The sequence below is a fragment of the Haliotis asinina genome, chromosome 10, assembly GCF_037392515.1.
Source record: "Haliotis asinina isolate JCU_RB_2024 chromosome 10, JCU_Hal_asi_v2, whole genome shotgun sequence".
Taxonomy (NCBI): Eukaryota; Metazoa; Mollusca; class Gastropoda; order Lepetellida; family Haliotidae; genus Haliotis; species Haliotis asinina.
This window is the reverse complement of record NC_090289.1, coordinates 42,032,224-42,060,016: the sequence shown is the minus strand read 5'-3', so window position 1 is coordinate 42,060,016 and position 27,793 is coordinate 42,032,224. Positions and strand designations below refer to the sequence as shown.

General features: G+C 40.0%; 2 protein-coding genes across 2 annotated transcripts; one reads left to right on the top strand and one right to left on the bottom strand.

Moving 5' to 3' along the window:
• The first annotated feature begins 11 nt into the window (after positions 1 to 11).
• LOC137298700 (O-acyltransferase like protein-like) lies at positions 12 to 11,112 on the top strand. Its single transcript, XM_067830981.1, has 15 exons — positions 12 to 546; positions 1,256 to 1,460; positions 1,957 to 2,048; positions 3,209 to 3,299; positions 4,096 to 4,340; positions 5,947 to 6,114; positions 6,268 to 6,364; positions 6,859 to 6,963; positions 7,363 to 7,531; positions 8,200 to 8,282; positions 8,509 to 8,610; positions 9,226 to 9,349; positions 9,804 to 9,996; positions 10,179 to 10,321; positions 10,987 to 11,112. Exons 1-15 carry the CDS (start codon positions 12 to 14, stop codon positions 11,110 to 11,112), a joined length of 2,478 nt encoding a protein of 825 aa, XP_067687082.1.
• Positions 11,113 to 14,479: 3,367 nt separating this feature from the next.
• Positions 14,480 to 26,823, bottom strand: LOC137298699 (nose resistant to fluoxetine protein 6-like). Its single transcript, XM_067830980.1, has 15 exons — positions 26,649 to 26,823; positions 25,660 to 25,868; positions 25,277 to 25,364; positions 24,626 to 24,716; positions 24,261 to 24,505; positions 23,557 to 23,724; positions 22,463 to 22,559; positions 22,173 to 22,277; positions 21,229 to 21,397; positions 20,134 to 20,216; positions 19,389 to 19,490; positions 18,788 to 18,911; positions 18,221 to 18,413; positions 16,304 to 16,446; positions 14,480 to 14,605 (listed from the first exon to the last, which is right to left on the bottom strand). The coding sequence occupies exons 1-15, from the start codon at positions 26,821 to 26,823 to the stop codon at positions 14,480 to 14,482; spliced, it is 2,118 nt and encodes a 705-aa protein (XP_067687081.1).
• Positions 26,824 to 27,793: the final 970 nt, after the last annotated feature.

Below are 27,793 nucleotides of genomic sequence, written 5' to 3'. Positions count from 1 at the left end.
GATAAAAGAAGATGATCAAGTTTCCAGAACATTTAAGCATAGGTATCATCATCTTAGTGTGCATGTGTTCAGCAGTGACATCTCAAACCTATAACGATCTTCATAAGGATAGTGGCAGAAACAAGAAGTCCATTGCACAACACAGAGACCACATGAGATCCCAGACTGTTTGGAATGCTCTGCCAGGTTCCTCAAGGTTTAAGTACGAAGGGGGCGGAGACGCTAAAGGTCAACAGCCTTTTGCTCCTCAGTCTTTCGACCAAACTGATGATTCTCAAGGTTCACATGCTTCACCTACAGAAGCATTTATGTTGGAGGGAATGTTGGAAAATCAACAAGGAGATGTTATGCAGGATGTCTTGAAGACTATTATAAACAAACACTCGGGTGGTCAGGAGGCGCCGTTGCTGTCGACACTGGTGGAGATATTGTCCACGGTGCAGTATTTCCTGAGTCCGGAGGGTCTTGAGAGCGAAGACCGATGTACAGCTGACGTCAGCGCCTATCTCCAGGGTGTGGGACAGGGTCAGATGTGGGCCTTACAAAGTGAGTCAAAATTAACTAACACTCTCCCAAATTTGACACATACGCTACATAAATGGCTGCTGCATGCCCGTGTGTTTAGTTGCAATACATGCATTTATGTGTATATATAATGTTACAGGTCATGTCACATTTTGCAAGCACCTTGTGACTCTTGCAGAACACATGCTTATCTTGTACACATTGTATCATGAACCTGTAGATCCTTTAAACTATGGAGGATTTTGTTGTTGTGCATGGAACGAGGTAAGATGCAACCGTTGAAAGAAGCATATGATCGGAGTAGGAATTGGCCACGTACTGGTTTCAAGATTGGTCAAAGGGCACGAAAGTCCTTCCTGTTGGTGTCTGTCAAACAGAAACTGCACACAGTTAAAAGGATACAAACATCCCAACCTGCTCCTGAAAGAAGGTGATTTTCAGTGATACATAAATGTTTTGTTTACCACTATTTAACCCCTCTGCGCGGAATCGAGACAATCATTTTCCGGCAGCTACGATTTACACTGTCTTAAAGAATTGGTTACATTTTCCAGTATTTTACTTTCCAACATGTATTTTAACCATGGTCAAGGATTGCCATATTTTGTTGGCGAGAAAAATACCAAGAAACTTAAACAGATATATACGTATAACATATTTAGACAGCTTTGCCTACTGTGTATGCGTCAAGTGCTAGATGTCATTTGGGGGCTCCGGTACTCTGTTTCAGTGCTAGATGCTTCAGGAAAACCAGGAAGGAGCATTCTACAAGGAGCTACCAAATTCCTTGGCAACTATGACGAATGTCTGGGTGTGTCACACACACTGACCAATGAAAGCACTGGACAAAGTCGTGTGATAAAAGGAGGTTACTGTCACTTTAAATTCACTCTTCCTGCGGCCATAACCAATCTCACCAACGACGATGACCTACTGTGGGTACGTCTCCTCTACACTCATGTTATACTTAGCAAAACACGTTCAAACTCTGTGAGCAAACATCACCCTCTGCAACAACTATTGGTGTTTAACTCATGCGTTGCCAGAGCAAGTAACAAATAGGTTATACTTTAAGGAAATTCAAGGATAACAATGCATAAATGAACAATGTCTTTATGACATTCATAATAAAGATAGAAGTTGTTCATCCAAACATTCTTATCCTCCCTTACTGCAATAACTTGTAAATGCGTCTCAAAGAAATTCATTACATTTGTAGTTTAACGCCACCTTCAGCAATGTGGCGGACATTTGGAAATAACCGAGTCAGGACCAGAAAATCAAGTAACTTTGAGTAACATCATGATCGAGAATTAATGTCTGAAACTGAAATTATGAAGCATGGTGGCCATGCTTGAAGCCAAATTACTATTGACATGGCCCTTCCCTCCTGTTTATTCTCACATAAGGTTATACATATCATAATATAAGTATATTGCAGATCAACAACAATTACATACAATGGGACCTCTGTTTACCAAATTCCTGCAATGACAGTCAAGTGACGGAAGCAGCTTCAAGATGTAAGTCATTGTCCTTACAATTCGTCAAAGGAAGTCATTTTATCGATTATTGCCTGAAAGACCCTTTGACAGTTTCACACAAATGCCAATAAACGTTGCACATACGTAGATGACACTTCCGTCTAATTAGATAATATTTTCATCCATGAAAACGATGTTTTCATATCACTACATCGCCATATTGGATATAAGTTGGAAAATATAGAACAGAGGTGACGTACGAAAATATGGCAGTAGTAACTTCTGTGGGAAGAGAATGAATCATTATAAGTCATCAGTTAAAGAAACACCACTAAAGATGTTTAAATAATATTGATATAGTGTCTACTTCAGGACAGCCATCGTCCAAATATTTATTGAAAACTATGAAGCCACGTCATATGAGACTTATGTGTTATACAGTCTGCATTCTTATTTTTTAATTTCAACTTACTCTTCATCTAATACCGAATTAATTCCCCAATGGACGCACACCACATACGGCTCGTTGACTACATATTTTCAGAACTACGGGGTGGAGGTACATTCAACAAACACCGCAAAGCTCTTACACAAAATCACCCAATCTATCTATCAAATGATTCCGTCTACATTCGAGTCGAAAACTGCTTGTTAAAATATACATGTTTATTTGGTGGTTGTTTCTTTTCATTGGACCTTTCCAAAACGTCCTAAAATCATAGCAATTGTCAAATTGCCAGTGTTAAAGCAAAACATAATCAAAATACTTCATTTAACAGAACTTAAACCTATTTTAACGAAGAGTTATATTTTTGTTTATGTTCTTTTAGTGTTTAAAGACTCGTCGAGGCTGAAAGACAAACAAATGGCAATTGTCAGTTAAAACAGAGGCTACATCAAACAGTCAAGTTGTTGACGCTTAGTAGTAGTATGGTTATCAAAGCCAATAAATCGATGGTAGATGTTACGTTTTCGAGACCACGTAGATTATAACTTCATATACATAGCTGTATCTTGTACGTAGACCAGCGTTTCTTCTTAGATTTACAAAGATGTAGATATCTTCTACGTACATGTACACATAGGTATAATCTAGGTTCGTGCAGATATCACATACATTTTGGAAGGTATCTTCTAATTCAGTGACGTATATCTCCGTAGACAGCAGAATCAGCTATGTGTATGTAATTGTTTTCTAGTGCCTCTTAACGGTACTGGTTCCTCGCTCATGTCGGCCTACTTTTCCAAAGTGACGGACTGGAAAGAAGACTCCAGCGCAGTGGCTGCAGTGTACGTTTACCTCCTATTAGTGACTCTTTCATTGTCTTGGGTTCGATATGGATTATGTTACAATTTATAACAGAGGGCGACGGATTGAAAGAACTACTACTACACACACACACACACACATACACACACACACGCACACACGCACACACACACGTGTGTGTATATATATGTATGTATATGTGTGTATATATACATATGTGTGTGTGTGTGTGTGTGTGTATGAGTTTACGTGCGAAAAAGACACTTTTACAACTACTACGCCTAGGTCCTGCCATGAGACTAGACAGTGGATGGTATGACACAAGGCTTAGGCTTCTGCCATGAGACTAGACAGTGGATGGTATGACACAAGGCTTAGGCTTCTGCCATGAGGCTAGACAATTGATGGTATGACACAAGGCTTAGGCTTCTGCCATGAGACTAGACAGTGGATGGTATGACACAAGGCTTAGGCTTCTGCCATGAGACTAGATAGTGGATGGTATGACACAAGGCTTAGGCTTCTGCCATGAGACTAGACAATTGATGGTATGACACAAGGCTTAGGCTTCTGCCATGAGACTAGACAGTGGATGGTATGACACAAGGCTTAGGCTTCTGCCATGAGACTAGACAGTGGATGGTATGACACAAGGCTTAGGCTTCTGCCATGAGACTAGACAATTGATGGTATGACACAAGGCTTAGGCTTCTGCCATGAGACTAGACAGTGGATGGTATGACACAAGGCTTAGGCTTCCTTCTAGAGTTCTTTCAATCAGTCGCCCTCTTTGACATTGACACCTTTATTTGGCAGGGCTGTGTTATGCTTCATCGTCGCGTTATCTCTTGTGGGGACCCTGTATGATGTCATCAGCGCAGAGATAAAGAGCTACAGGCACAAGCGCGACAATGAGTTCACTACCGGTGACAGAGACTCTGGGGTTGGCACCCACAACAACGAAGTCTTCATAAATAACAGCCAACAGTATAAACGCATAAACAACGCTATAGAACATCCTGAGTTCCAATCGATACGAAAAGACGAGCAACAAAACGAAGGTAACGTACAGCAGCACTGTCAGTAGACAGATCCTTTAACTGAAGTGTCGACTTGGTGGTACATAATTCGAAGACAAAGGTAGTCTGTTCTCACTTTTGCGATCCTTTATCGTTGATTTATAACAATAATTGTTTTAGATCATTGTCGCTCACAGTTTAGAAACGGTTGTAGCAGTTCATTTTCGATATCTAGAAAGCTAAAATGGTAAATCTAAGTGAAATATTTGCTAATGAATAAAATAAACTGAAATTCGAAATAATTAATGATCTATGCAATAAAGCTTTCTGAGAAATGAGTGATAACTTAATTGAGGATTATTTTAAGTCCAAATGTGTACTGTCTTATTTATACAAATAGACATACACCTACTCTTCGAGTAGACGCCTTCTAGTGTTTCAGTTTATCAAATGTGAAACGAATTACCGCTATCTGTATAAATGTTTCGTCAGTGGGATTGGGCTACAGAAATTCTTCTTCAAACCATTCAACAGTATTCAACAGCCAACAGTATAGACGCATAAACAACGCTATAGAACATCCTGAGTTCCAACCGATACGAAAAGACGAGCAACAAAACGAAGGTAACGTACAGCAGCACTATCAGTAGACAGATCCTTTAACTGAAGTGTCGACTTGGTGGTACATAATTCGAAGACAAAGGTAGTCTGTTCTCACTTTTGCGATCCTTTATCGTTGATTTATAACAATAATTGTTTTAGATCATTGTCGCTCACAGTTTAGAAACGGTTGTAGCAGTTACTTCCAAAAATGTCAAAGATGCCGCACAGGGAGATGTCAGACATGTTTGTTACAAACAAAACGGTGAAGGAATTCATTGTATTCATACTCTGTCACATTAACTGGCTGTCCTTAAAGTGCAACTTACGTACGGTTTTGAGCTCTCGGCCAATCAAAATCGAGTTCCACATAATGTCGTGCTAGAATCACCAAGTGCGTCATGTCATACAATTACATATTTTCCAGCACATTAATATTATAGTTCTAGGTCACTCAGGTGCAGGAGATACAATTCAGTGGGATAGCCCCGTAGGTAAAACATCGGTTCGTCAAACTGAAGACCCGTATTCTTTTCCCAACTGGGTATTCTGTGTGAAACCTATTTCTTGTGTCCTGTCTGTTACGTTACTGGAATATTGTTAAAAATGGCCAAAAACATACTCACTCACTCACACGCTCACTTAAAAGTTTTATGTAGGTAATTCTTTATGAAATAAAGCGTAAGTGTTAAAAATGAGTTTTGGCTGTGAAGACAGACTGGGTGTTTTTTTAGGCTATTCAGAAATCACCTCGAATTCCATTCGAATAACTGCATATCAAATCTCAATTTAGATTTTTAACTTTCTCAAAGATTTAGATAAGTACTTTTTGTGAGGCTAGTTTGAATTGTGTTCAATATATATCACCTTTTGTGAGCTTTAATGAAAGTAAAGCCCGGATTGCTCGGACCTGAACCATCATATGTTTCTGATTTGAAGAACACAACTCTACATAGCGTAGAGGCGACGGGCGAACATTCTGAGAAGAATCGGTCAGTACTTTCGTCGCACTGTCCTTTCCAACTACACAATGTACCTATTTTTTAAGGTTTGGGGCGTCAACTCCTCCTGGCGTTCTCCGTCAGCAGGAACACGGAGAAGATCCTCAGTACCAGAACAGGGGATGGAAACTTGGGCTGTGTCCATGGCATCCGGGTACTCAGTATTGCCTGGGTCATCCTCGGACATATATTTTACTGGGACCATCGTATGAACTGTGAGTGCATCACGAACGATTCATAATTTACTGATAAGCAGAGCCATCTGTATGAATACATCTCCAGTGATTAATCAATGCTTCAATTAATCTCCTACGCTTTCTAAATTAATCCCCCTTTAATGTCTACATGTTATTGATGTTTCCCTCTAGATGAGAACCTGAAAGATTACTATGGATGGACGAGACGATTCATCATGCAGTTCGTGAACAATGGCACACTCTCAGTGGATACATTCTTTGTCCTCAGGTACGTGCAGTCAGTCAAACGATGCGCCTTTTTGTAACATGCAGTATCCATAATTATTATCAGAATTTTGGATTCGATAGAAGCGAATATGATTTATTCAAAATGACATTTCATTTCATCACAAGTATTTGCTTCTTGTCAACTGACCAGTAGCGAGAATGTGAGAACTTTCGTTTATGTTAGGAAGGCGAAGGGACAACATGATATGTTTCTGCAAATATGTCATTGGTTTATCAAATATACGGCTGAGTATGAACATCTTTGACTGGCATTTTAGGAGGTGAGAAGTACGATTTTGAACAAACTTTATGGATAACATGTACACCTTCTTTTCTTTCATGGTCATGGGTGCGATATTCCGATAGGGATATTCGTACCTTGATATTCATGTCAAGCATGAATGGAACATGAAGAGAAGAGGATGTATACATACTGAATGTAACAAACACAGCAACATGTCCTTTTCTTGCCTATTCACATACAATCTTTTTCAGCGGCTGCTTGTTGACCTTCCTGTTCATGAGAGAATGTGAGAAGTCCGGCAGAGGGAAGCCTACAGCCAGGCAGATGGCCATTTACTACATCCACAGATGGTGGAGGTAAGTGTCATTACCTGTCCTAAAGGGACATAACACGTCACTTGCTTTTGTATAATCAATATTTTGCCGAAAAAAAACAAAAAGGACACATTATTGGGCAAAATGCCGATGTGGAATAGCGATCTAACACAGAGATAAATTTAGACAATTCCGATCTAAAACATTCATGAACGAAAACTTACAGACCATAAGATTGGTGATCTCTCGAGATTCCATGTGCAAGTGTTGGTTCTATTAACACTTTGACTACAAAATATTTCATGTGAAGACACACATGACGTGTAAACTGCGACTAAATATAGGTCCTGTTATAAAACTTGGGTGTTTCGATACTATATTCTTTTTTGTATATGTGTCTCAACTCGATCCCTTTTCACCAAGCACCGTGTGATGTTCCAGACTTACACCTTTATATGTGATAATCATCATGGTATACTCGGGCTTACTGGACCACCTCATAGACGGACCTCTGGCAGAGGTAAAGAACATCATTGACAAGGACCACTGTTGGGACAACTGGTGGGCAAATATGCTGTACATCAACAATTTGTATAAGACAGATGAAATGGTAAATTCAATCAGTATTGCTGATCGTTTAGACATTCTTTATAATGGTGGTCGATCCGTGAAGATCCGGGGTATAACAGGCCTTCAGCAATCCATGCTTGCCATAAAAGGCTACTAGGCTCGCTGACTTGGTTGACAAATGTCATGGGTTCTCAAATGCGCAGATCGATGCTCATGCTACTAATCACTGGATGTACTGGCCCAGACTCGATTATTTACAGACCGCCTCCATATAGCTGGAATACTGATGAGTGATACGTAAAACTAAAACTCACTCAGAATGGTGGTCAAATTGTTGGCTTATCTCAGGGCAAAACTAACACGAAATTGATTCAGGTGACACAAACAATGTTTCATGATCTTATACTGTTACGTATATCATTTGAGCGATTGTTTAGGAAGACAAACACGCACACTCACACACACACACACACACACACACACACACGGAGTGTTAACTCACTATTCATACCTATTTATTTACTGATTACCATATATGTGTTCTTTGAAACAGACAAACCCTCCTGAGCTCCTGTGCACCTTGAGTTGAATAACACAGATTGAGATCTTATTGCCAACACTTGGCCACGCTGTCACCGACACGGAATTATTGCTTCCTTCCAGAATGAAGTAGTCACTTGAAGCCTTTGGTTCTTATGTTTGTTTCAGTGTCTCTCCGTGTCTTGGTTCTTGGCAAGTGATATGCAGTTTTACGTGGTTGCACCACTTGTGTTACTTCCGCTTGTTTACGGGTAATCTGTACACATCAGTCATGTGAGTGAGTGAGTGAGTGAGTGAAGACTGCGTTGGAGATCACACACATCGCCGCTTAGTCATGCTATCTCGTGCGGAAGGATACATATATAAATAACACCATAAGCTCACAAAAAACGCAATTTACAAGAGTTTCATTTTCACAACCTTTACAAAAATGATTTATGCATTAAAAGCATACATTCACGACCATTTCTTTTCCAGTTTTGCCTGGGTAGGTTATTGTGTGATATCTGGATTCATTGCTGTACATATCATATCATACGGATGTCTGGAATGGCAAACTGGGGGCAGCTCATTATTTATGTAAGTAATTTCATGAGAGATACTTAGAAAAAACGCTCCCAAAGTACCTTTTATCTAGATGGTAAGGTTAACATATGGCAGTTTGGATTCTGGAACGATACTTCTCTCTGGTATCTAGGCTAGATTTACTGCTCAAGGCTAGATTTTCATGCCTCACTGTGTCTACACGTGTGGCGCTGGTTGTAGCTCATATTGTCAAACCCTTGTTCCTGGTGCTGTTTTGATTGTACTGAGGAGGCACGTCGCAAGTAAGCATCATTTCTCACTGTAATCTGTGATAAGTCATAACTGGAATTATGTTAAAAGCGGCGTCAATCCCACATCACTCACTCCAAGCTTTGCTAATGTGGAGGAGCCATGATATGGCTGGATATTGGTGACCTACCCTTAACATCAGCGCTGTAGAATACATTTATTTGAAAGCATGCCCATGAAATTTTAACGAAACAGGAATAAATTTGTTGTTGGTAGTCTCATTGCTCATGTCAACATTCCCACGCTTAGGTATAATTCAACTTTATGTCGGTGGCCTCTCAATACTCGAGTCTTGACCCGACAATCCTGGCTTCAACACAGTTATTCTGGTCATATATTTTAATAATGCTTTCTTCCAAGGAACCATGCCGTTTTCCTGAGAAAGGTCTACATTCAGCCCTGGTGTCGTGTTGGTGTTTTCGCTATAGGAATGTTGCTGGGAGTCCTGCTACACAGAACCAAGTGTAAACTCAAGATACCAAGAGTAAGATCAAGTGTGTCGCGTTAATTGAAGTTTGTGCTCAGTTTGGGTTAAAATATAAAATAGTCGATTCAGATGGAGCTGCTTACAAACAACAACATATTATCAAAGTACATGCATCTTTCTACAGCCATGGGCCATACGAACAGTAATTCGAAAAACATGATCTTGACGCTGAAAAAAGAACACCTGACCTGATATGGTGGGTTCGTTTTTTTTTTGTTCCACTATTGTTTTTGTCTAAAATATTTCGTTTCAAAATTATAATCTTCTTACAATCATCTTTTTGTCCATACATGCTAGATCTGACCTTTGGATGATATGTACACGTCAGAATGATACCCGTGGAAAAACCCACTCAATCTCTAACACTGCTCGGAGAACTCAAGATTCATGTAACCGCAGATTGAGAGGGATGAGAACATTATCAGTATACAAACTGTTTTTCCTGTTGCAGTACCTCCTGGTGCTGGGGTGGCTAGTCTTCCTAGCTATTGGACTTCTGTGCTGCTACATCACATATGACCAGATGCGAGAGGCTGACAGACAGTGGGGTGTCAATACGAGAATAGCCTACCAAACTCTCTCCAGACCTGCCTGGGCGTTGTCTGTGTCTTGGATTATCTTGGTATGCTGCACAGGCAATGGAGGTAAGATTTTCTAAGACGCTGACTTTGTGATAATCTAGGCGAGCCCTGGCAATTTCTTGACAAATGAATTGTGCCCTCCTCTCCCCTCCTCTTGTTAATATGGTATTATAGTTTGTTTCGAATGAGGTTATAAATGAAGGGTTGTGTCAAACCGGTATTGATTCTTATATCCACCATTGCAGGTGTTATCAACAGTATCCTATCCTGGTCTGCCTGGATTCCTCTGGGTAGACTGACGTACGGGGCCTATCTGATCCATACTGTCGTGTTGTCCTACACGTCGTGCTCAGTGAGGTCTCTAAGATATGCTGATCTTGCATTAGTGGTAGGTAGCACGAGTGCATGCAATACCTAGAATCAAAAGCTAACGAGTAGCACTGATTCAGTCACACCACCGAATATTTCACTATTGTGAGGATTCGAGCATGGGTCGGCTAATACAAGTAAACACGCGAACAACGTGGCTACCTACGAAATCCCGAAATAAGGAAATGCAATTTATAGTAACATTCATTCATTCAGTGAGTGAGCACACAGTATGTCCCAGAGCATCATTTTCAGTACTACTGCCGAGAACCTGGTGCGTCATGCGACCGACTTATACTTATGTTAGGGCCACCTTCAGGTATCATAAATGTTTTACACATATACACAGCTGTCTTGCTTGCAACAATCTGTGCATATTATCACAGTTTTCCTGTTTGAAACAGTCTGTGCATACACCTCACGCTGCAAATGAGGTTATCTGTTTTGTATATGGACAGGTGTATGTATCTGAACACATGTCATTCCTGACAAATTTAATTTTGTGGTTCTGAACAACACGTGAGTTAGGGTCAGGTTTTGTTTTGTGGATAAGTCTGTTCCCTTTCCCTTACTTTATCAGGAAAACCCCGAAGGTATGCCAACTGAAGATATTTTTATTATATAAAGCATTTCAACATAGCAGATGAAGGTTGCATGTATACACAAGAAGGTATATATTTTCAGAGCTATCACTTCATTGGGACATTCGCCGTCTCTTACGCCCTGTCGTTCATCACCTGTGTGTTGGTGGAATCCCCGTGCGTCGGTCTGGAGAAGGTGGTCCTCACCAGGCTGAAGCTCAAGAGGTAGACATCAGTATGGATGACGCAAGTTATTGTCACTGAATAAAGTGTGGGTAGGATGATAAGGATGGTGATAAACATGTTGTTATTTAATGCGATGTGAAACCATAGATAGAGTTACTCGCTATCAGCACCTACTTTGGTATAATATATATTCTTGAACATTCCCCTTGTATCTGACTTTTGCGACATACATTGCTGGGATGCACATGAATGAATATGTTTTTTATTATACCTGCATGTGTTTAGTTCCTGATACTGTTAATGAGTTAGCTTCAAGTCGTATAAAATACTAGTAATGCAAATCTCTGAGACTGACAACAAGTCTTATAATTTGAAATCAATAACATGCATGAACTGTTTATCGATACGTTACTTACATTGACTGTGGCAATGGAGGGATGGAATCCAAAATCTGAATACTGGGACAGTGTGTTAGTGCCGAAACATGTTTAAAAGTCAAGGAGTAATTCTATCATTGTGATTTGTTTTGGGGGGTTTGGGGTCGTTTTCCTGTCATTAACAGTCAAGCGATATGCCATATGGCAATAAATACTCGATCCTGCACGACAGATTGAAAGTAGTTAGGGAATGAGGCTACATTAACAACAAAGTGGACCACTTGATATATGTCTGAAAATATCTGAAAATGAACAGGGTAGGAAGTGGCAAATCCACCACAGGTCAAAATCCCAAATCGAAGCTAATGTTCATTAACACCGACCGAGTGCGGAGCTACTTGCAGTGCACGAGCTTTACCATTATGAAAATCGGAAAAGCAAATTTTCTCTTTGGAATCATATTCCCAAGGTATTGGCACTACAAGCAGAGGATGCTCGGAAACAAGGGGAAACTTGAGGTAGTTTTGGCAAACATGTTCTGGTACAATACCAGATGCTACACGTAACCTACACTTCTACCACATAAGTACTGACATTATATGAGATCAGTTCATTGGAAGGTAGATCTGTATGAAAAGTTATGATGTGTATAGATACTAAAAGTGCATGTGAGTGAGTGAGTGAGTGAGTGAGTTTGATTTTACGCCGCTTTTAGCAATATTCCAGCGATATCACGGCGGGTGACACCAGAAAATGGGCCTCACTCAAACGGTGCATGTACCATAATAAGAACAAATTGAGGACCCGAAGTTAAATACGTCCATCGCTCCCAAATCCTCCCGGATTTCTTATTTAGAAGACAGTGACATTACATTTGAATAACCGTTTTGTTCATACACAGTGCTTTAGTTCTTCATCTGCCATGCCCAATATGTTCACTCCACTCCACTTTCACGCAACCGGGTCTTCAAGTACGACTGGTTTATTCCCCGGTGTAGTATAGCCAACCGAAATATTGGCTATTCTATGGGTACTACTTTCTTGGTTTGTCAGCTTCTTAAAGAGCAGAGGAAGTGCAAAAGGTCGAATTAATCTTGATTTCGGGAATTTCAGATTTGCAACCTTGACAATGACCTTAAATTCCAAAGAACCAGCATCCCGTGTGGTTGTCGTGGGAGTCGCCCTCTCACTCCTCCGCCGTGACAAATAGTGAACAGTGTAGATGTTTTAGTCATAGTTTGTTGAACAACTTTTTTAATTTTAATTTTAATTTCTAATTTTAATAGGACATAAATTCATCAAAATGCCATAGAATTGGTCTGATATTGGTATGATGAGCGTTTCATTAAGCATTACATCTGATTCAATATAAATTAGATTTTAATACACTGGTTCGCTCCTCCGGACGTGATATTCTCTTCAGCAAGTAATGATATAAGAGATAGCAAACAGGATTGCATAGTTGGTCTCATTGATTTGCAAATGATTAATGTAAGTTGTAGCATTGTAATGACAGATATACAGCGTTTTGTGCAACCTTCTTAGAATAAAACAAATTTATCTTAGCGAATATTTAGTTCTCTCATTATGTGAATGTAACATTAAGACAAATTAAAATTCATACATTGTTTAAGAGGAGACCCTGACTTGGTTAACACATGTCATCGGTTCCCAATTATGCAGATCGATGCTCATGTTGTTGATCACTGGATTGTCTGGTCCACGCTCGATTACTTGCCGACCGCCGCCATACAGCTGGAATATTGCTGAGTGCGGCGTAAAACTAAACTCACTCACTCACTAAAATTCATACATATATTTTAATGACATGGTACTAACTAGTCTATCCAAAACACTCGTTCCCTTTTCACTGACTGCCGTGGATGCATGTTTTGTCTTGTTTCAATGGGGAGAGGTTTAAATGATTTATTGTCCCTCACAAAGTTCTCCACCCAACTTGGGCGGTGTATACATGGTAAATTGTTCAAGGTCATATGAACCAATCAGAGATGGACATTCTGAGATGAGGTAGGATAATGGATGTCAGCGTATCGTACATTCGTGGATTGATCCTAGTGATTAGCAGATTGCGCTATCGATCTCTCGGCTGATGATGATCACATATAAACTGGGCACAGTCGGGCAGCCTTCTGTTTTAAGTGTTGGCTCGTCTTTCCGAAGATCAGGGTTCAGTTCCCACATCGGCGCAATGTGTACAGTCCATTCTGGTGTCCGCGGAATATTGCTTAAAGCCACGTAAAACAAATCTTAAACACTCACTCACACATAACCTCGGAATATACATTCGCATTAATTAAAATAAAATGACCACGTTAACAGTTCATCAGCTTTATTGCATTATTGCGTCTGTAAAACAATCTCTGAAACAAGGTTTAGTTGTCATTACATCAGTCCACTGTTTTTCACAGTGTACATTTTGGTTTTCATGCATAATTTACAATGAAGGTTAACCAAGTAAAACACTGCCAGATTGAGCAACTCCATGTAGATTCCTCGTCTCATTGAGCAATTCAACGAAGATTCATCATCTACTGTCTTTTAGCTTAAGACAAAGAAACACAAATGTTAAAGGCAAATTCACGGAAATTCCATCAGTGATGAAAATGAAGCCATGAATGAGGCGGACGTAAATGTAACTGTAGCTTGAAAGGAAGCAAATGTTATAAACTGGACATAATGTTTTGGACAAGATATATTGTCTATCATCGCTTCATGAATATTTTTTCTCTATCGCCACAGTCACCAGTATTTCAGCTATGTTTTGGTGGCTTGTAAATCAATATCAATCAGACAATCCCGTGATTGATGAAAAACGACCCAAGCCAGTATGATGACGGTGTCGCAATCAAACAACGCCAAGGGTCTGACCAATTCGTCATGTAGCTCATCAGAACCATGGTGATAACCCAAAAACCTTTGTGTGGCCACCGCCCAGACATTTGTGTCAATTCTTTCTGAGGATTCGAGCGAAACATTCAGCAAGATTAACTTGCGTCTCTTCCATTGTAATGCCTACTTCTTGAGCCTCAGCCTGGTGAGGACCACCTTCTCCAGACCGACGCACGGAGACTCCACCAACACACAGGTGATGAACGACAGGGCGTAAGAAACGGCGAATGTCCCTATGTAGTGGTAGCTCTGTAAACGACAAGCTGGCTGTATGAATATATTCACTATTAAACACACCTGAAAATTCGACAACAAACAAATGACATATTTTCAAATGACGAACCTGGAATTAGGTGATGGAATTATTTGTAATACTGCACGCCTAAACACTTGGTGAATGAAAGCAACTGGGACGTCTCTAGTATCAAGACACTGAATGGACGAACACCAAACTCACAAGAACTTAACATCTTGTGTGTCAAATACTCATTAGCGTCTGACATATTATTGTGTATATTTGTTGTTTAACGCAAGGCCCGGCAGCATTTAAGGTGGCCAATATGGTGGTGGCCAGTGATCAACATCATGAGCAATTGAGATACATGTGTGAAGCAAGAGAGTGAACTTGACCACCCGATCCTGTTAGCTGTCTCTTACTACAAGCATGGATTCCATAAAATTATTCATAACCCGAATCTTCATCGGCTTCAGATCTATGGACGAGACGATAGTAGTAGTGATCCAGTTAATTGAAATAATCGACGACTGGTCGCAGTGATTTTGGAACTATTGCAATAGTCTTTGAAACACTTCTTAGAAAACTGACTTCACTGACTGAAAGGTCATGACTGAATATTTCCTGAAGACTCAAGGAGGTTTTTGTTCATGATATCACTGTAAAGTAACAAGTTGCATCGTGATATACATATCTGTAAAAACAGCCTGGATAGGAACATCTGAAAAATGACGGGAACTATTTTTACTCGATGATTGTTTGTTGGTAATGAAACAGTCATCAGTTGTGACATTTCAAGAAATTCACAACGCTAGACGATAGTGTTGATTACACGTTGGAGCATGTGCAGTATCTACTTGCAGTACATTGTATATGAGGATTATGTAGATTATCCCTAGGTTGTGCCACCTTCTTCAGACCAGGCCAGGCACAGTGTCGCACAAACACAAAGGCGATGAACGACTTGACAGAGAGACGCTGCTATAACACGTGTATGGGATATATGCTGTCTGCTACTGGTCATAATTAACAACGATCAGGTTGAGCTGTAGAGTTGATCTACACTTTACAGATTGTTCCAAATATGTCGACTTCCTGTTGTTCGACGAAGATGCCCAAGGAGGCGGCAGTCCTGACTGAATGCAGTAAAACTTTGGACTCGTACCGCATCTGTTCCCCATCACAGGGCCAATATGCTCAGCTGCCATTGCATCAGTTATTGTCCTAGTATGGACGCCGATGCAGGAGTAGCCCTGGATCAGTTCATCAGTACTCTGGGTACCAGTATAGACCAAACTGTACCGTGAAGAACCAACAAATCTTTCATCTGTTCCCTTACTATCATCGTACTGCCAACGTCCTTTCCATCAGGCAAGTGGTGCTAGTATACTTAAGGAAGCACAAGGAAGAGCTCAAACCTTCATGGGATGTTGAATGCTTGTGTGTGTGTTTCTTTTTTAACAGTACTGTTTATAATACATCGGAACATATCTTCATTTAGATAGGTTGGGTGTTAAGTGGTTAACGTGTTGACTCATGATATCAACCGAATCTGGTTCGATTCCAGATATGAGTAAAATATATGAATCATGGGATGACTCGACCAATAAGCGACGTCAAACGCGGCTCTTAGCTCGGGCATTTAGACAGTTGTTTTGGGCATAATGTCGTTTAGATCAGGGAATAGTCTGCCAGGCAGGTGTGTTACCTACCACAAATACAACATCAGCATATCTCAGAGACCTCACTGAGAAGTCGGTATAGGACAAAAGGATTGGGTGGATCAGATAGGCCCCGTACGTCAGTCTACCCAGAGGAATCCAGGCAGACCATGATAGGATACTGTTGATAATACCTGCAATGGTGGACACAAGTGTCAATACCAGTATGAAATGATAAATGTTAAATTAAATGAATTCAAATCAATACACCCATCAGAACACACACTAGTTTATACTTCGGTTAGGTATAACCAGATTGTAAATCAAAATCAATCTGCGAAAGCCATGATTGATGAGAAACGACCCCAGTCAGTACGTTGATGATGTCACAATCGGACAGGCCAGAGTCTGTCCTTTACCTGACCAGAAAATATTTATCGTGATAGCTCGGAATCCATACGTAAAGTTTTTGAATGATATACAAACTATTAAACACCTTGGAATTATAAAAGTAAAGAATACCTAATAGAAAGAAAACGGAATCATTAATGTCATCTTTTCACAGATCGACTAAGGCCTACGAAGTATGTTATTATCATTATGGCTACTGCAGTAACGTCATGAAAATCCGATTCGATTGCTCTCAGAACATAGCTTGAAATTTCTGACTGCGGGATAAAAAACAACAAAACAGGATAGTACCATTAACTCATAGATTCAAGTATTGGATGTTTGTGATCGTGGGTACCCATATCAGCTTAAGCTAGGAACTGCAGTTGTAAAATGCATTTAAAATGCTGCTAAAATGCCTTTCAATTTCAAACATCTTTTTGGAAATACATCATAGTGTTAAAAATAAAATCAATTGCTACTGGAAGTCAAGGAAGAGGGACTGATATTTCTGTGTTTTCACTTAAAGGTTCACATGGGCGTGAACACTGGAGGGAAATTTATGGGAACGTATTTATGCCACAATCTGAAACATTAATATCGACACTGGACGTTTACATTTACGTAGATGATAGTTTACGTAAACCTATATATATCCAACTATGTTCTTTATCACGGTCTCAATATGTTGAGTGGGGCGTAAAACTAATGATTATGACAATATGAACGTTGAACTATCATCTTCATATACGAAACAGCGAGTATCTTCTACGTGGGTCTACGTATCATCCATTTAGAAGGTAAGGTATTTAGTGTTTCGACTGTGGCGCGCATGCGCATCCATACCCAAATTGTACATAGCTGGTAGTCCAGTATTTTATATATTCCTTTCTCCTTTTATTTCAGATAACAAATCCTGTAACAGTCTCTTTAAGACAAGTATAACATTATCTTGCTTGAAAACGATATACGAAGCATCATAGAAGTAAAGAAGTTGTCATCCATAAAGTTTTATACTTTTCTATTTTCCATCAACTTCTAAAATGCCAATCAAACATATAATCTCGAGCTCTGTAAGTGGACGTTTTCTTCATCTCGACCTGCTTTCTATACTACGCTGTGTAAGTGCATATGCATTTAGAATTCACAATTCTGAAGTATTTTTTAGTATAACGACAAATGTCGCTTATATCAAGGAAAGACGTTTTTCTTTAAGTTTGTCTTGCAGTTTAATGGTCTATAAAGTAGAAAACTCAAATGATCTGATAGAATTCAAGATTCTGAGCTCACAAAAATCCAGCAAATCCTTTGGGTTTGTCTAAACATACTTTCAGAAAAGTCCTTCTTTGGTTGAAGCTGAGGGTTTTTTTTCTGATTTCTCATTATATTACATTTGAAACATCTTTGAAGTGGAGGCGATTAAGAGGCATAGAACTGTTGTTGCTGATATGTAGTTTTCATCCACACAAACTGGCGTTTTCAACGAAGTTCAGCAAACTTACGCATTGGCATTAAGTCTAGGTTTTTTCAACTTTGCGTTTGGACAGTTTTTGTTCACTTTCTTAAAAGGAATATTACCTCCATTGCCTGTGCAGCATACCAAGATAACCCAAGACACAAACAACGCCCAGGCAGGTCTGGAGAGAGTTTGGTAGGCGATTCTCGTATTGACTCCCCATTGTCTGTCAGCCTCTCGCATCTGGTCATATGTGATGTAGCAGCACAGAAGTCCAATAGCCAGGAAGACCAGCCACCCCAGCAGAAGGAGGTACTGCAACAGGAAAAACGCTTTGGAAAAACGCTTTTGGATAATGTTCTCATCCCTCTCAGTCGGTGGTTACATGAATGTTGATTTCACCCCCGAGCAGTGTTAGTGAGTGAATGTTTTTTTCAGTGCCCTTTGAATTGCAATTCAAGTAATATTAATATTTGTTGAAAGAATTATACATATTATTAAATATTTTAAAGGTTGTAAATAATTGTGTCTGGACCAGACAATCCAGTGATGACCACCACGCGCGTCGATCTTCGCAATTGGGATAAGGTGGCTCAGGAAGACCAATTCTAATTTGGATCTTCAAATGCAATAAGCAACAGCATAAAGGTCAGAAATGTTGTACACCTGACAGATAATACATATCTTACCCTTCGTGTCTTCAATTTACACTTGGTTCTGTGTAACAAGACTCCCAGCAACATTCCAATGGCGAATACACCGACACGACACCAGGGTGGAATGTAGACCTTTCCCAGGAAAACGGTATTATTCCTTGGATGAAATATTCATTCAGATAAATGACCTGAATAACGGTGTTGAAGCCAGGACTCGAGTATTGAGAGGCCACCGACATAAATTTGAACTATAGCTAAGCGCGGGAATTTCGACATGAACGATGGGACTGCCCACAACAAATCTATTCCTATTTCTTTGAAAACTTCATGGACATGACATGCTTTCAGATAAATATATTTTACAGCATTGATGTTAGCAGTAGGTCACCAGTATCCGTCATGGCCCCTGCACATTATCATAGCATTACAAGACATTCACAAGCTCTTAAATGTGTTTTTTTTTTATCTAGTGCTTTTTCCGGTGTCCTCCGCCGTGATATTGCTGGAAAATAGCTATAACAGTATAAAACTGAACTCACTCATTCTCTCTTTCCTGGAATTCCAAAGAATCCTAATAAACGATAAAACTAACACAGGAGAGTTGTTACAGATGATTAGTGATAAAATTACTTACACAAATATAGAGCTGCCTCTAGTTTGCCATTCCAAATATCCGCATGATATAATATGTACAGCAATGAATCCAGATATCACACAGTAACCAAGCCAGGCAAAACTGAAAAGATAATATTTCATGAATTCACCTTTTTCACATAGAAAATACAATCCCTATTTTCTGTTCCCATGTTTCTTCCCTAACCCTCTTCAATTCCATTGTAAGTCAGTTTACACAGTCTGGATTAGCCTAATGGATAGAACGATCCCTAGGTAGGTAGAACGTTTGGAGCTCCTTCCTAGTGGCTCGTAGGGACAATGTTGAAATTATCAAAGGCAACGTAAAACGTGACTCTTTCCCCTTCTTCATATGTTGCTTAGCGCCGCAGTAAACACTATCCCGACTCTATGGCGGGGATCTGTAATAATCGAGCCTGGGCCATATAAGCAAATGATCAACATCCTGAGCATCGATCTACTCAACTGGATACGATGACATGAATCAACCATGTCATCGAGGCTAACCACCCGATCCCGTTGGTCGCCTCTTAAGACAAGCAGGGGTTGCTTAAGATTAGCTCTAAAACAGACTTTCCTCCACGATGCAACTTTTGCTTAGGTTAACCTGGACTCAAATTCTTTAACACTGCACTGAGGCTACCGTATGGATTTAAGACCACTTTGGAGCTTTGTGGAAGGAGGCCTAGACCTTCATGGGCACAAGAATTTAGTCTCTCACCCACATGTTTAAACTACATAGTTACCTGTAAGCAAGCGGGAGTAACGCTAGTGGCGCCACCACGTAAAACTGCATATCATTTGCCAAGAACCAGGATGCCTGCAAACACTGAAACAGACATTGCTTACATGATTAAATGGATCCAGTACCTTGGGAACAAAGGCTTGATGACCTGTGGTAAGGGGCACACATACACTTTACAATGGGCTTTCCTTTCTGTACTGTGCTGGAGTTTTATAAGGACTTGTTCAATGTCATGGTGTTTGTGAAGTTTGGCTGGCGTCGTTCAGTATATAATGGGCTCCGCCTTTCGCAGAGATTTCCAGTGGTCATGGGAAAAGTTACAATACGCAAATGTTTGTTTGTTGTTTAACACCAAACTCAGCAATACTCCAACTATATGGCAGTGGTCTGTAAATAATAGAGACTGAACCAATCAATCCAGTGATCAACAGCATGGACATCAATTGGGATACTCGGGCCGCTCGATAACGTTAGTCGCCTCTTTCGACAAGCATTGGTTGCTGAAGATCAATTCTTACTCACGTTAGATAAAATTCTATTTCTCATGGTTTCGTTTGTGAGGTAAATAATGTAAATCAAGCATTAATCAGCGCTGCTACAGATAACATGTCTTCTTGTCGAGAATCTTAAATAGGGACATGCTGTTGCGCCCATTTCTATAATCATACTCTTTGGGAAAAGAACTATAGGTGAACCTGGTTCTTTGCCTCATATCAATCAGGTATTTAGCAACTGAGCAATGGAAGAAGGTAATAAGATCCTATGTAGTAGAAAACATACTGCTGAATGAATGACGTAAATCAAATTGGGTTTAATTGACCCTGCCATCAATAAACAGTTTGTGACGGTACTTGTTTTATGCTCTACTTGGAAAATGAATATAAACGGTATTCTGATAAACTCAGCATTTTGAACAGCAGTTAACCACAGCACTATCAAACAGTAATCATCAACGTAACCATCATTTCGTTTGTCTTATATAAATTCTTGATGTCTTGATTAAACCATATGTGTTAGGATTACTTTTACCATTTCATCTGTTTTATACAAATTCTTGATGTCCACATTTAACCATATGTATTATGATTAAATTTACCATTTCATCTGTCTTATACAAATTGTTGATGTAGAGCATGTTGGCCCACCAGTTGTCCCGACAGTAGTCCTTGTCAAAGTTGCTTTTTGCCTCAGCCAGAGGTCCGTCTATGAGGTGGTCCAGCAAGCCCGAGTATATCATGATGATTATCATATATAAAGGGGTCAATCTGCAATACATACAATGAGTATGAGTGTATGGCGAGTTTTTTTATTGTATTGGATTTTATACTTCAGGATTGAGAAACCAACATTTGGGATTTGGAAAACGCGAACAGTGGATTGGGAAGAAAAAAATATTCTCTAGACATATGGATGTGTGCTTTTTGTTCTATCTGTCGTCAGTGATGTTACAAATAATCTGGTGCGGTGGGGTAGCCTAGTGGTTAAAGCGTTTGCTCGTCACTGCGAAGGCCCGGGTTCAATTCTCAGAATGGGTAAAAATTGTGATGCCCATTTCTCGTGTCCCCCGCCGTGATGTTGCTACAAGCGATGTAAAACGAAAGTTACTCACTACAAATAATCTAACTGATGGTTTCTCAGCCTCCAATTTTGTTTATTACTTTGCCACTTGTGTTTTGTTATCTAACTTGTCTACAATTGTGTGAGGTGTGTATGATCTCTTGACAGAAGCATCCTGCAAAATATTTATGACTGTTTAGACTTTTATCTTTCCTATTTACAGGATAGGTGTCATTTAGAAATTATGATTGTCATGAAAGATGCGTTTTTCATGGCATTAAATATCATGTAGGTCACATCCCATAACAAATGTAACGAGCTGGGCATCGTCATTGTGCCATTAGTACATTTCGAACATACACCCTTTCCCATTTGGGTAATAACAGTGGATGCTTTCCCAGTTGAGTAAGGAGAGTGCGTGTTGTTGTTTTTTCATTTAGGTAATAACAATATATGGTTTTGAATTTGGGCAAGAACAGTTACCTCCACCATCTATGGATGTAGTACATCACCATCTGTCTGGCTGTCGGCTTCCCTCTTGTAGATTTCTCGCACTCTCTCAAGAACAGTAAGGTCAACAAACAGCCACTAGAAAAAAAGATGGCCGTGAATTAACAAACATGCAAAACTGGCCCAAAATGCAAATCCTGTTTATGTAGAACGACCCACACCACTATTTGCGCAACCAAACAAAAAACACATCATTTTTCAAGACCAAAAAACATAGATTTAAGCCAAAACCTGTCATAAGTAAAATTGTTTGCTGATTGTACCTGAGCAGAAAGAATGTATCAACTGCGAGTGGGGCATTGAGGATGACCTGCATGGTGAATCTTCTCGTCCATTCAGCATAATCTTTTACGTTTTCATCTGCGGGGAAATATTGATAAGATAATGAACAAGTTATCAACTTGTAATGTAGAATTTTTGGGAGACTTATTCACGGCCTCGGCACACCAGAAAAGCATTAATCGTTAAAATATCATTGATGTATGCGCCATGTAGATTTGTAAATTATTGGTTAAAACTAGTGTCTATGAGTCAATATAGAAAAAAAAGAAAGCTTATGAAACGTTATGATAACTGTGGATATATAACGTAGTTCTTATGTTCGTGATATGCTATTTCCACATGCTTTTTGTATGTTTGGTTGTGCTGGTGATGTTTCAGGTTTTCTTCAAATGTTCAAGAATGCTGTAGTTAATAGGTATTTACAGTCGTGGAAGGGTATTATACAAGAAGGTTTTAAGTATAGTGTATGCGGACAATGGAAAAGTCTACCAGAACTATGAAAGGCGATGACTCTATTAAAACATAGAAAACAACGAAACATAATGATAAAATGATAATGGTAAATTAAAAGCTAACGAGAGAAGGTGGTTGGGAAATGAATTACGTCAGCCATAATATCAAATGTCTCATAACACATATCAAATAACACAGGAATTGAAGACGGGTATCATTTTATCCTTGTATGTAAATATTATAGTAATTTCAGACCATTTTATCTACCAAGTAGGTTTCACTGCAATCCTAATAAATCAGTTATCATTTTATCATTGTATGTAAATAGTGTAAGAATTTCAGACCGCTTTACCTACCAAGTAGGTTCCACCACGATCATAATGCATGTATTTACAAATTTAGACAGCTAAGTATTTCGAAGTGTAGTGATGTATGAAATAATTTATGTAGATATATTTATCAAAGCTTAATCTAATAGGATAACAACATATGTAGCATATATAAAATCCGCATGTGTCATCCATGCACATTGTATGTAATTCATGCTCGATGTAAATCGCATCATATTAAACGTATATTGGCAGTGTCCTTCATGGAAATGCACAACAACTTGACTACTCACAGCTATTGAGTCCATCCCAAGATGTTGCATGACCGAGGATGACCCAGGCCATACTGAGTACCCGGACGCCATGAAGACAGTCCAGATCTCTATTATCTGTCTTGGTACAGAGGATCCTCTCAGTATTCCTTCTGATGGAGAAGGACAGAAGGAGTTGGCGACCCAAACCTTAAAACGGTAATAGAAGAAAGGCATTTTGACAAAACAGTCCCTTCATCCGTTCCGTCGTGGAGGTGTTTCAAGTGTGGTGCATGTAGTCTGAAAGTTGATGATCTCTGGTATAGTTAGCATCACGGCCAAGGTTTCATTGTTTCTGCCCGTATTTCTTTTGGTTTTGCCTGTATTTCTTTTGGTTTTGTTTTTTTTTCTGTAAGGATTGTTTGGTTTTCTGTTTAGTTAAATGTTCACAATCTGTCCAATTCGTCTTCATATGACCTGAGCTGTGCAATGAGGATATGCAACAAAGCTGCCATACACAAAGTTTTCACAACATAAATTTCAAACAATTCAGCAGTCAAATTGTGAAAGGTGCTTAGTAATCTCCCCTGAGAAACAGACAGCTTTCGGGAATGTGAATCTTAATGTCAACTTGAGTGTTTGCGATAATTTCCCCTTTTGAATCACTTAAATAGACATTGAAAATGGAAATTGAAAGATTAGAACCTAGAACTACAGTGTATTTGATACAACTCCACATTTCTTACTTGTTTGGTGCAACCGATCATTGTCTTCTTGTTCCTTTACAAATTGTCTTCCTGAACCTACTGAGAGCTGATGCTCAGCTGCGACGTTAACGAGCAGACCATCATCATTCACGAAGGTCTCACTGTCACTATCAAAGTCGACGTCGACGTAACATCGTGCTCGTCTGTATCTAGCTATCTCCGTGCTGATGATATCATACAGGGTCCCCACAAGAGATAACGCGACGACGACACATAACACAACCCTGAAAAACGTAAATACGAGAGTAAAGGCAGATTGTGAGCAATTCTAAGTATGCTCTTATACCAAAGCATTAGCATTCTTCTCATATTCTAAATAAGCCAACCGATCTCTGTGAACTTACACTGTAGTCACGCAGACAGAGTCCTCCTTCCAGTCTGTCACATTGGTGAAATAGGCCGACATCAGAGAGAAACCAGTAGTGTTCAGAGGTACTGCAAATAATGATACAAATCTTGGTGACTTTTAGAAATACCCCTCCACGTTCACCCGTGAAAGTCCGGGGTCTTGGCCTTCAGCAACCCATGCTTGCTAAAAAAGGCGACTATGCTTGTCGTAAGAGGCCACTAATGGGATCTGGTGGTCACGCTCGCTGACTTGGTTGACACACGTCATGGGTTCCCCATTGCGTAGATCGATGCTATGCTGTTTTTCACTGGATTGTCTAGTCCAGACTCGATCATTTACAGACTGCCGCCATATAGCTAGAATATTGCTGAGCGCGGCGTAAAACTAAACTCACTCACTTGTCAATAGCATCGGCTTCCTTGCTGTCTTGGGCGGTGGGGTAGCCTAATGGTTAGAGCGTCTGTTCGTCAAGTTGAAAACCCGGGTTCGATTCCCCACATGGGTACGATGTGTGAAGTTAATTTCTGGTGTCCGTGATATTGCTGGAATATTGCTGAGAGTGGTGCAATACCCAGACTGTTATTTGTTGGTGCTCTCCGTACCTGGTTAGCTTGGAGTATATAACGTAAATATGAATTGAACTCACATCTTGAAGCTGCCTCGATCACTTGACTGTCATTGCAAGACTTTGGTAAACACAAGTCCCACTCTATTGAGTTGTGGAACTGGTCAATCTACAAATGTAATGTGTAAGATCGAATGAAAACATCAAGAGAAACTATTGAGGGGTGTATTCAAAATAGTTCGACAGGGTGTCCTAACTTGATAAAATATCTCAATGGCTCAAATTTTCTTAAATTATCACAATACCTTTCGAAAGCTGTCATTACAGGGAAACACTTACCGGAAGTGGATGCTTTTTGGTGGTGGTATTTGTGACTGTCTCGGGTATTTTTAGGAGAAAGTGACAGTAACCTCCATTTATCACACGACTTAGCTAACTAAAACATGGTTATAGAGGAGACGTACCGACAGTGGGTCATCGCCGTTGGTGAGATTGGTTATGGTCGCAGGAAGAGTGAATTTAAAGTGACAGTAACCTCCTTTTATCACACGACTTTGTCCTGTGCCTTCATTGGTCAGTGTGTGTGACACACCCAGACATTGGTCGTAGTTGCCAAGAAATTTGGTCGCTCCTTGTAGAATACTCCTTCCTGGTTTTCCTGAAGCATCTAGCACTGAAACGGTGGGTGAGATTAGTTTTACGCCGTTTTTAGCGATGCTTCACCAATATCACGACGGGGGGGTGGGGGGTGGGGGTGTTGCTGTCAGGTTTGTAAGTTCAGTTTGGTAGGTAGGATAATGTAAGGAATACCATTACAACGTCTGCAGTTGTGCCTCTTGTATTCTTAGTGGTCCCAGGTTGAACTGTCTCAATAAACCCTATGAATGAACCTTTTTCAGTTTACCAGCACTAGAGGTTTACAGCACAAAATGCCAACCAGCACTAAAGGTTTACCATCACTAATGTTTAGCAGAACTGAAGGTTTAGCAGCACCAAAGAGCATTATGTTTGTTTCTTTAACAGTAGCATTTAACTAAATCTACAAAATACTCACCGTTTAGGTTCATTGCATAATTTCTACAAGAAAGTGAGCATTCGTCCATTCCTATAACGAGTCACTATAAAACAATATGACACTAGGTCAGTGAGTTTAGCTTTAACTAAGTAGTCAGGAATACTGCATCTATATGGCGGCGGTCTGTAAATAATCTACCCTTGAATCTCCACGGGTCCAGGGTGCTCAGTAACGTTTCACCAACTTGACACCATCGCAAACCCAATGTCATGTACTAGAACTGAACATATGGAAATACAGCAACATGCGCATTATGTGTGTGTGTGTGTGTGTGTGTGTGTGTGTGTGTGTGTGTGTGTGTGTGTACGTGTGTGTGTGTGTGTACGTGTGTGTTCGTGTGTATGTGTGTGTGTGTATTGAATTTGTAGAATGACTCACTTTGTAAGGCCCACATCTGACCCTGTCCCACTCCCTGGAGATAGGCGCTGACGTCCGCTGTACATTGGTCCTCGCTCTCAAGGCCAGCTGGACTCAGGAAATACTGCACCTCTGACCACACTTTCTCCAATGTCGACAGCAACACCGTCTCTTTGCTTATAATGTGTTTCAACATACCGTTTTCATATTGGTTTCCCCTTATTGACATTAACATTGGGATCAACTGGGAAATCTGCAAAACTGATTGCAATATTCCCTCCAACTCAATATTCGGTTCAGCAGGTGAAACATGTGAACCTTGAGAGGTATCAATATGGTCAGGAGAATGGGGAACAAAATGCAGCTGATCCGTTGATTCTTTAGATCTTCCATGCTTAAAGTTCGAGGGATTTGGAAGAGCGTAGAAAGCGTTTTGGCTATCCTGGGTGATGAGGTCTTCAGTTCGTGCAACCAAACTATTTGGGGAACCGTCACCATGTTTGTACAGTTCATTATAGGTTTGAAAGGTGTTAGCTGAACACATGCAGACCAAAATGATGACGCATGTGTATAATTCTGTCTGAAAAAGCATGTTTCTTGCTTGATGTTCTAACTAGAGCACGTCAAATCAGATTCATCGATGGCATAGCGCCTTGGCATCATAATATACAAAAGACGTTCCTTGACAAGGCGTCACGATAAATTCTGTGATCTCATTGGTATCCTTTGACTTGACTCACCGGGTTGACCTGACATCCGCGGATGGTCGAAACACTATGCCAGACGCTCAGTGGCCACACTCAGTTTTATCCCAAATCTCGGCTATTTGACTGTTAGATTAATTAGGTCAAATATATGTCGTACATTCTGGTATTGTATTCTGGTCCTGTACTATATCGTGATTACTTAAACCACATGTAGTACTGGCAATATACGAAAGCCGACCCTGACAGCATGTGCTTGACATCTCTGCGTGTGGCAGAGCAACGATAAATAGATCACGTTTATTGGGCACTGGTGTGATAGATCATATTGCCTTTCAGATTAACATGAACTGTTGGGGGCTGTCTGACTGAACTGTATCATCAACACATGAGAACTATTGACGAATGGTGGTAATTAACACCCTGCAGGCTATGTTTAATTAACGTCAGTTAAAATTAAAC

Excerpts from the sequence above, each read along its gene's own strand:
- LOC137298700 (XM_067830981.1), top strand. The coding sequence starts at position 12 with ATGATCAAGTTTCCAGAACATTTAAGCATAGGTATCATCATCTTAGTG. Across the intron at positions 6,365-6,858 it reads GATACATTCTTTGTCCTCAG|CGGCTGCTTGTTGACCTTCC; the intron begins GTACGTGCAGTC and ends AATCTTTTTCAG. Across the intron at positions 7,532-8,199 it reads TGTATAAGACAGATGAAATG|TGTCTCTCCGTGTCTTGGTT; the intron begins GTAAATTCAATC and ends TGTTTGTTTCAG.
- LOC137298699 (XM_067830980.1), bottom strand. The coding sequence starts at position 26,823 with ATGTTGAAACACATTATAAGCAAAGAGACGGTGTTGCTGTCGACATTG. Across the intron at positions 22,560-23,556 it reads TTGGGATGGACTCAATAGCT|ATGAAAACGTAAAAGATTAT; the intron begins GTGAGTAGTCAA and ends ATTTCCCCGCAG. Across the intron at positions 16,447-18,220 it reads ATGCTGCACAGGCAATGGAG|GTATTATCAACAGTATCCTA; the intron begins GTAATATTCCTT and ends CCACCATTGCAG.